Source organism: Nansenia antarctica (genome assembly GCF_963989245.1).
Source record: "Nansenia antarctica genome assembly, chromosome: 1".
NCBI classification, from domain to species: Eukaryota; Metazoa; Chordata; class Actinopteri; order Argentiniformes; family Microstomatidae; genus Nansenia; species Nansenia antarctica.
In genome coordinates this window covers 75,009,393-75,019,392 of record NC_137674.1, presented here as the reverse complement: position 1 = coordinate 75,019,392, position 10,000 = coordinate 75,009,393, and the positions used below count along the sequence as shown (strand labels likewise).

General features: G+C 52.5%; 1 protein-coding gene across 1 annotated transcript in view; it reads right to left on the bottom strand.

Annotated features, from left to right (window-relative positions):
* Positions 1-10,000, bottom strand: part of phlpp2 (PH domain and leucine rich repeat protein phosphatase 2) — a 37,870-nt gene that overhangs the window by 21,008 nt on the left and 6,862 nt on the right. Inside the window, 1 exon segment of the mRNA XM_080543215.1 lies at positions 416-606. Within this exon segment, the coding sequence (XP_080399341.1) occupies positions 416-606 (191 nt within the window).

The window sequence follows — 10,000 nt, the reverse complement described above, 5'->3', positions numbered from 1 at the left end:
TTCAAGGTTTATACAGTGTATCTATTTACATGTGTGTGTGTGTGTGTGTGTGTGTGTGTGTGTGTCTTTACAAGCATGTGTGTGCTGGAGTGAACACACGTGTGTTTGCTTGGCGCTCACTGTGCAGCACATCCCCTCCGTCCAGCCGGCTGTGCCAGCTGTGTTGTTGTATGTGTGTGTGTGTGTGTGTGTGTGTGTGTGCCTGTGTGTGTGCCTGTGTGTGTGCCTGTGTGTGTGCCTGTGTGTGTGTCTGTGTGTGTGCTGTTTGCGTGCCTGTTTGTGTGCGTGTGCGTGTTGGCTGGGTGTCTCAGAGCCTGGAAAACAACGCCCCCCTCACCCCCGCTCCGGTCCCCCCTGACCCCCCCAACCCTCTGACACCCCCCCCCCCACCCCGCCCCCTCCGCTGACCCCTCACCTTCCCCCCCACTAGAGGCAGGATGTGCATCTTCCCCGTCAGGCTGTCTTTGACGGAGGCCACGATCAGACAGGTGCCGCAGAGGATGACCTGGCGCTCCGCCCACTTGTGCAGCTGGGTCTTCCCCTTCCTCACGCTGAACACGCCCTTCAGCAGGGTCCGCTCCTGCTGGTCCGCGTTCACCGGACGCTCTGGGGGGGAACAAGGATGGAGGGGGGGGGGGTCAGACATCAGATATCCATTACAAAACACGCACACGAGTACACACGAGCGCACGGCCCACACAAGCGCACGTTCGCACTCAAATCCACACGCACACACACACCCAGGGTCCACACTCATGCAACCATGGACACACACACACACACACACATACACACATACACACATACACACATACACACACACACACACACATCAAATACAAAACATTACACTAACTAGTCCCGTATGTTCTGGGGGGGGTCAGGCGATGGAGGCAGGGACGGTGTAGGAGGAGGAGGGGGATGAAACGCAGTCGGCCAGATGAAGTCATGCAGATATCAGCAGGTCAGCGTGATGTCACCCAGCATACGCGTTAGTCAGCCCATCCTTTTCCTAGAACTGCTCTCGCAAAGCACTGTATCTGTAACTGTGTCAGCAGATAAGACATCACCACACCACCCCATTGTCTCACGTCTCTCTCACGTTTCTGAGCCTCGGAATAATACGGCGTTCTTTTTGATGAAGTAGCCAAAAAGCCGTTTAAAAAGCCGTTTATATCGATGTGGAACGCGCCACGGTGGGAATCAGAGGACTGTGAAGGTCTTTTTACGAGTCTCTCACCCCCCCCCCATCCGTCACGTCTTAGGAGATGAAAGGCGTGTGGGGTGTTGCTCCCGCTTAGATCTGATCAGAGATCAGAGGGCGGTGCCTGTCTGTCCTACCGGTAGAGAGGCTCCACAGATCTGGATACAGGGCTAGACAGGTGTGACACTCGCTGGTATGACACTCAAGGTGTCCCCCGCTTTTCATCAGTCGACACACACACACACACACACACACACACACACACACACAAATGGAATGGACTGCACTTACAACGACCTCTCATTCACCCATACATACACACATTCACACACCAACGGTGGCAAGCTACCATGCAAGGCATCGGGCTGTCCCGCTTGCCTTGCCCAAGGACACCTTGACACATGAACAGGAGGAGCCGGGGATCGAACTGCCGACCTTGCCATCATTAGACGCCAGCTTCTGAGCCACACCCGCCCCACACGAGCTGTGCATGCACACACACACACGCACAGGCACACGCACACACGCACACAAACTCTTTCTCTCTCTAATAACACTTTGAGATCATTCTCTCTTCAGAGTCGTTCTAACCTAGATGCATCAGTCAGGTTGACGAATGAGTCAGTCTTTTGTCACATTAACCTCCTCCCTCTTTCAATCTAATTATGTGGCAGCCAGCCGGCGTTGTGTAGCGGGCCCAGAGTACGCCGGGGGGGGGGGGGGGGGGGGGGGCTGAAGGACACACCGAACAGCAGGCCTCCCCCCCACTCTCCCAGGCCTCCAGTACACTCTGGTTAATGACTGGTCAGATAAGCAACAAAAGGACAGGACAAACACCGTACATTTTTTTTTTCTCTCTCTCTCTCTCTCTCTCTTTTTTCGATTTCACTTGAAATAACAAGGTCTGTGTTCTCCTTTAATACCCCCCCCCCCCCCTCCATGTCTCTCCAGCTTCCCGGGCCGGCGGCAGACACAGTCCACTGCTCCTTTCTTCTCTCTGCTCGCTGCTGAGGAGAGGCAGGCAGGCGGGGGGATCAGAACCAACCCACCGCCGGGGCGGCTTGACTTCACGCTGGCTGGAAAAAAGCGATAATGAACAAGGGGTCCGGCGTCTCCCGACAGAGGACCGGACCGCCGGGAGGATCGATAGGTCTAGTCGATGTCTAGTCCCCGGGCTCCCCCTCCCCCCGCAGAGATGAGCTCCTCCACAGACCACAGCCCCCCCCCCCCCCCACCACCACCGCCCTGAGGGCTAGAGCCAGGGAGGAGACACGCCTGGAGGGGGGTGGGAGAGGGAGAGGGAGGAAGAGGAATCGGAGAGGGTAGAGGAGATTGAGATGCAGGAAGTAGAGAGATAGGGAGAGAGAGCAGGTGAGAGGAAACGGAGAGAGAAGGAGAGAGAGACACAGAGGGAGGATAGGGAGGAGGATAGGAGAGGCAGGGTGGAGGGAGAAAGAGAGAAGGAGAGAGAGAGAGCAGGGAGGGGCTAGAGCCTAGGGGCTATATTGTATCATCGGCAGGTGTCCTCTGTGTGTCAGTGAGAGGGGAAGAAGGCTGACCTGTCCGAGACAGAGTCCCCAGTCCCTGCATGGGGGCCGCCACAGCCACAAATAGACCTGGGGAGACAGGAGGACGTGCTTTCTGGCCCCACAACAAATCCCCCCCCCTGCAAAACAGCCACATTCCTCCCTCATCCTACAGACTCCATCCCGTTCTATCCCTGACAACTACTACTGCTTTTATCAGCCCTGGCTGGCACTTAAATATCTTTAAACTCTAATAAAATCCCAAACCCATATCTGTCAGCCTTTCAACTGATAAAAAGGTTTAATCATCGGCCGGTGTGGAAAGATCTGAAAACACAGCACGTACTGTACCTTAGCACCAGTATCTCAAAGCAGCTGAGTCATAGTCACGCCGAGCACGGGCACGCGCACACACACGCGCACACACACACGCAGACACACACGTGCGCACACACACACACACACTACACACACACGCGCACACACACACACACACACACACACACACACACACACACACACACAGTGCTCAGTTTGGAGGACACATGGCGACAGGATAGCACGTCCAAAGACTCTCTGTGTGGACAGCAGTCAATAGCTTTCCTACCAGAGAGCAGTGCACTATGGGAGAGCGGATGGTAATTGTGTATGTGGAACACACTATGATGACCCAAGCTGGAACGACCCCCACCAACACAACCGGCCCAGCTGAAGCCCCCTGCTTCACAGCTCCCCCTGACTCCACAATGGAGCCGTGGGGTCAAATAAAAAAAACTCAATTTTGGACTTTGACTTTCCTCCAGCCATAAGAGGAAGAAGAAAAAAGAGGAAGAAGAAAAAAAAAAATAGCGGTTAGCTAACATTTTTGAAAGGCAGCGGAAGAATGTAGCTCAAGGACAAATACAGTACTGCTTTTGACTATTTATAAACGCAGCACAGACCCAAAGAGCCTTTTCATATCAAATCTCCGTGGAGGTCTTTTGACTATCACGCAGGATGTCAACAAGCATTTCTAAATTGGGTATCCCTCCGGACTCCCCAGTCTAGGTCTGAGGAGCGGGCGCAGGGCTGCGGGGACCCAGCAGGCTAGAATAATGGAATAAGACAACCCCTCACCCTCCCACCCCCCCACCCCTTCCACATCACTCTGAATCAGTCGCCACAGGGACAATGCCGGAACGATGGTTTTCATTCACACACAGATACAGTACAGCATCAACGTACAACGTGTCAGATACAGTAGAGACACACTGCACACCATCGATAGGACAGCGTAAGACGTGTCTACTAAACCTTGACCCTACTGCGAACCGCCCCACTTCAGCAACACTGCTGGACGTTCAATCCTGTTTTGACGTGGCCTTCTACTCCGAACGGTCGTAGAGAAAGCAAACGTAATAGCGAAACAGTTCGTCAAATCGATTATCATTCAGAATCTCACGAGGGAACCGCTAAGAACGTGCTAGCTGGGTTGTGGAAAAATCGAGCACAGGCGTCATCACCATAATATATCAAATATTAACATGTAGCGTTGGCAGAACTGCACTTTATCATTTCATGCTATCAGCAAAGAGGACATGCAATACCAGATGACATTGCGATCCTTGCTTTCGATAAGTGAATGGAAATGCGTTGTGTCTCAAATAAGTCAGCTACACATGGTGCGTCTCAACATCAATAAACACCCCTGTTGATCTGACGGAAGCACAACGCTCCTTCTCTGCTGTACTTGACTTTAATGGCTGTGTGTGTGTGTGTGTGTGTGTGTGTGTGTGTGTGTGTGTGTGTGTGTGTGTGTGTGTGCGTGCTGCTTGCCATTCCCAGCTGGATGTCTGAGCTGTGTGCTGTTAGCTGTCATTGAGCCTGAAATACACACAAAACATGTGCACATTCTGATCCCGTAATGGAACACACAGACATACAGAACACTCTCTCTCTCTCTCTCTCTCTCTCTCTCTCTCTCTCTCTCTCTCTCTCTCTCTCTCTCTCTCTCTCTCTCTCTCTCTCTCTCACACACACACACACACCAATAAGTGCACTAGGCACCATCTTCCGACTTCCCCTCCTCTGACACAGTAAACAATTTATATGACACCCTATCTCTTCGGTTCGTTCGCAAAAAACAGGTCTCACTCATGGACCTGCTAACTCCTGCACCCTAAAAACAAACAACAAACACACATGCTTTCCCACAATGCCAGAGGGGCCGGGCCGTTCGTTGCCCGGGAAACATGACTCCCATGGAATCAAAGTCTGAACCGATCGACACCGCCTATTCGCTACTGAGCAGAAGAAGAGAACCAATCCCACACCACACGGATGATTTATGATATGAACCAATTGCAATGGTCGTAAAGTGAGTGGTAGCAGTGCGGCAGATGTTGTAGCTCTGCTCTCTCTTTCTCTCTCCCTCTCTCTCTCTCTCCCTTTCTCTCTCTCTCTCCCTTTCTCTCTCTCTCTCTCTCTCTCTCTCTCTCTCTCTCTCTCTCTCAGGGAGCAGTCACCACACCAGAGAGAGAGCTAGGAGGCATGTTGCAGGGGGGGCAGAGAGAGGCCTTTCCTAATCACCAAACCACTTCCTACTTCCTCTCTGGAGAGGCTGCCAAACCACAGGGCCAGAGTGACAAGAGACAGATCACAGAGTCTCCTGTCCTGTGTGACCCCCGCTCCCCCTCCCCTAACCCCCTCCACCCCTCCTCCCCCCTCACTCCCTCAGCTTAATGTTCTTGCCTGGCGTTGACAGGCACCTTGGTGACAGGCAGCGCTAAAGTCTTACTTCACTCCACTGCCTGGCACACAGGAGGAGTGACGCAGGTCAAACTCTGCCCCCTGTGAGAGGTGCAGTATACACCCTGAGACACAGAAAGAAAGAGAAAGAGAGAATAAAGGGAGAGAGACAGAGAGAGTGTGTGTGAATGAGAGAAGAGGAGAGGGCAATTGGCCAAAACGTCTCTGTTAATGCAAACATCAACCTATGCTGTGGTGTCCAAACACTTGAGAATCACCCCCCCCCCCCCCCCCCGCGCGCGCCCAAACCAGGCATGTTTAAGCTCTCTCTCCAATAACAACTCCACATCTACACAGCGAACAAAACGCCGTAAGATGTTCTGATTACAATCCCAACGGAGAGGAGGGGAAAAGACAATGGTCCTAGTATCCCAGCGTCTGTTTGGAAACTCTTGTAAGATTGCATAGATTAGGTGGGCCTGCAGTGGGGGTCCGAGAGGAGGGCGGAAACGCAGGCTTTACTGCAGCCTGGGCTCAGAGCACGGAGAACAGCGGGCCCTTCTTGGCAATAACATCAAATCGCAGCCGCGCCGAACCCCCCCCCCCCTCCTCCTCCTCCTCCCGCCACTCCACCCCTGTGACCTGTTCTTACTGTGAAGAAGAAATTCAATTCAAAGTCCTCCTTAAGCTTGGCCCGGTACTAGGAAATCAAATTAAACTTCAAATAAGTGGCCGCTCCAGCAGAACAATGCAGACACAACAGAAACAGGACAGGTCTTCAGGCAGAGTAGCATACCGAATACTGAGAGTTTATATTGGCTTGGTGGGGAAACCATCAACAGAAAAGCTCATCATGAGATCTATCGAGTGGTGAAATGGGCGAACCGAGATCCTTCACTGCATCGAAACGGAGTGATATATACACAAAGACACATCACAATACGTACATGTTGCGTGCCAAGCCCTTGAGGAGAAAGAGAGGCTGCGATGAGGCGTAGAAATCGGAGGACCGGTTCATTGTAAACGCACGCAACGGAATAAGGCTTGATATTAAACACGTGTACATTACAATGAGCCCATCCTCCGATTTCCCCCCTCCACCAGCCTCCACCAGCCTCCCCCAGGACACAGTGAGATGTACGTACACACACAGGGGAGGGGAGATAATTCGCTAATAAAGATGACACTGAAACAGACAAATCCCCAAAAAGGCAGGTTCCCCCTCCTCCTCCTCCCTCTGTGAGCCGCCCAGCCCAGCGCGCCCGAGGTGCCGACTTCCAGACACAGCGTGAGTCAAGGCTGATGAGGAGGCAGTGTCTGGGGAGGGGGGGGGGGGGGGGGATCTCGAGCAGGAGGAGGACTGCTGACTCACGCAAAGTGCATCTTTCTGCATATCATATTCCCGGGAGTGAGATGCGAGATACGAGTAGAGAGACACGCGGCGCTGCCTCGACGCTGCGTGGCTGGGAGGTTCCTGTCCCTCAGGGGCGGAGCTCTCTCTGTCTCAGTATCCCCCACCCCCCCCGACCATCACCACTACCACCATGCCCCCATCCATCCTGCATCTTCCCCTATTTGTTATCCAGTTAATCAGACAGAGAGACAGAGACACAGGACCTTCTACTGTATTGTAATCTGTGTAGCTCTCCGTGTCTGTTCTTTTCTGTTCCTTCCATTCCTCCTCCAGGCCCTGGGCCCTGGCTCCCCCCAGCAGACCCCCCCCGTGAGAGCAGCCCAGTAGTGCAGTAGGGCTCAGAGGCCTGGCTGTCAGCCCCCCTCTGGCCCATGGAGAGTGCAGCTTAAGAGGAACCCCACGCTGTTTATTTAGTTTTCATTTTATTTTTCTGATAAGTTGGCTTGGGGCAGATCAATAACTCATTAGGTGACTAAACTCGGCCCGCTCGGATGATTTATTTCCTCCCCGCTCTGTCTGGACGGGAGTGTGTGTGTGTGTGTGTGTGTGTGTGTGTGTGCGTGCGGATGGGGTCTCAGCTCAGTCTGCCTGCCTGGTGGAGGTGGAGGTAGAGGTGGAGCCGGGGCCAGGTCCCAGGCCCGGTGGACCAGCGCCAGAACTCACAGGCCCCCCTCAGAGCTGCAGCTGGATGGGCTGACCTGAAGCCCACCGCCCCCCCCCCCCTCCACCCAGGGTCCCTGGAGCCGTGTTTTCATAGGGTGTACTTTATTAAGTCAGCATTTATTAATGTTGATTCCCCCTGTCCTTGTTTGTTTTCTTCCCATCGGTGTGCCACAGCAGGCTGGTGTGAGTGGGCGGCAGGGCTGTGGTTAGGGAGGCTGGGGGGGGGGGGGAGGGGGAGGGGGGGAGGGGGGGGGGCGGCAGGGCTGTGGTTAGGGAGGCTGGGGGGGGGGGGGGGGGCGGAAGATTTGTTTCCTGAACAAATAGAGCGGTGTGTTTCTTAATAAATCACACAACGAGCAGCCTTATCAACACCTCTCCAACATGAAACGAGAGAAGGAAGTCGTAAACCTTACGCGGTCAGAAAGAATTACATGATGTACCCTCTGCAGGGTGAATTGGTACACATTTCTAATCGCATGCACAGCCCAGAAAGAGTAACCCGATACACTCTATAAGTGGCCTATACAGGTTTGCATGATCACCCACGAACGACAGACCAGTAAATACAGTACTCTCTTACTACTGTGTGTAACACCAGTAAAAACACGACTTCTAGTAATAGCACTGTTGTTTACAGCTGAGCCAGAGATCCTGTCATCAGCTCAATCAGGAGGTTACCCATGACAACGGCTGCCAGGCACCTGGGAGAGGGAGCGAGGCGAGGCGCAGGGTTGTTATTGTCAGGTTCTCCTCTGACAACAGGCCACCTCCGTCATAGCTGGGTTTCCACAGCGGGGCCGTGCGTGACAAGGCCACTTGCTCTTCCACATTCGCCCCCAGGGTTGAACTCTGGGCCTTTTCTGTGTTTAAACCTCAGGCTTTTAGTGGTCATTATATATACAGCATATGGATGTTACGTGCCTGTTACCTGCCGCTTTCAGTTCTAGTAGTTTAGATCTCGCAACCAGGGAAACGCAGACATGTGTTAAAGGGAGCAAGACGCGAATCTACCGGCATTTGACTCATGAGTGAACGGCAAAAATGGCTGGACGGCACAGCTTGGGATTCCATTGAAGTTAAAGGGAACTATGTGTGAAAGAGGCTTAAATGTTGAAATAACAGTGAAATAAAATGTGAAATAAAATGACATAAGGGATGGAAAGGGGTTTTAGAAGGGGGATGATGAAGCGCGCTGGACTGAGGAACAGCATAGGCACAGGACATCGCCATAATAGCGATTTTTTTGTTATGCTTGTTGTAAATAAAAGTTCTATGATGCATTGAAATGACATTAAACTAAGATAATACGATGGTTATCATAATGTTTCTAATCTTTATTAATAAGTTATTACAGAAAAAGTAAGTGACATTTTCCGAGAGCGAAATCTGTTGTGGTATTTAAAAATGGCGGTTAGCGAAGAAATCTATGAACATGGGATGACGATTTCCATTGACCAATCAACGGTGTGCAGCGTCACACGTCACACGCAGCCTGGCAAAAAAGTACCTTTCGCTACCCATCCCGAACAAGAACTAAAAATGGCACGGGTACTGTTGGCAGTGGAGAAAGGCTAAAGAACAGGGCCGACCCGGGTCGTAGTGGAAAAGCGCCAAATATGAGACCAAAATGGGGCTAGGGGCTAGGAGCTAGGAGCTAGGGGCTAGGGACTAGGGGCTAGGGGCTAGGGACGCAGTTTAGAACGAGGGCGGGATATTCTTATCACCTGCTTGTTGGCTAGCAAATGTTGTGGATGGCAAGTATAAATCAAGTTAGCAATTGAACTATACAACTGAATTGATTTGAATAGCGTTTTTTTTTTTTACAAATATATACAAATATATAAATAAATAAACTGCTTAAGTTACCGTACTGTTGGGGAACTGAAGGACGGAACATTTATGTTTTCCTCGTGTCTCTGATTCCGCCTCCTTACAAACTGTAGAAGGTAAACAAACTCTACCACGGGGGCGGGACCACAAAGCTCAGCGGTGGGAATTCAAACTGGGGTTGTTCGCTAAGCTCCAAGCACCGGGCTTTGATCACTATCTGGCCGCTAGTAAGCCTTGGCATGCACCCCTCCCCCCCCTCTCCCCCTCCCCCCCTCTCCCCTCCCCCCTCCTACACGCTTTGTTACTCCATGTGGAAGGTTCCCGTGATGACCGTGTGGGTGGGGAAGGGGTTATTTTACCCCAATACTGTAAAAGGTGGAGAAAGATTATTTCGCCCCCAACATCACAGAACTTCAGGCCAGGTCTCGTCCAATCCTGCCGCCCTGTTGGCCCTGCTGTGAGGGTGCCAGGGGTGCCAGTGTTCCCCGGTCCCTGGCCCTGGGTTTTCCCACGAGTTCATAAAGGAAAGGGAAAGTCTCCCAGGGCCTGGCGGGCCTCAGGGGCATGGGTCTACACCACACCAGCCAGCTCTCACACTCACTGCACTAGGGAGGGAGGGAGGGAGGGAGGGAGGCA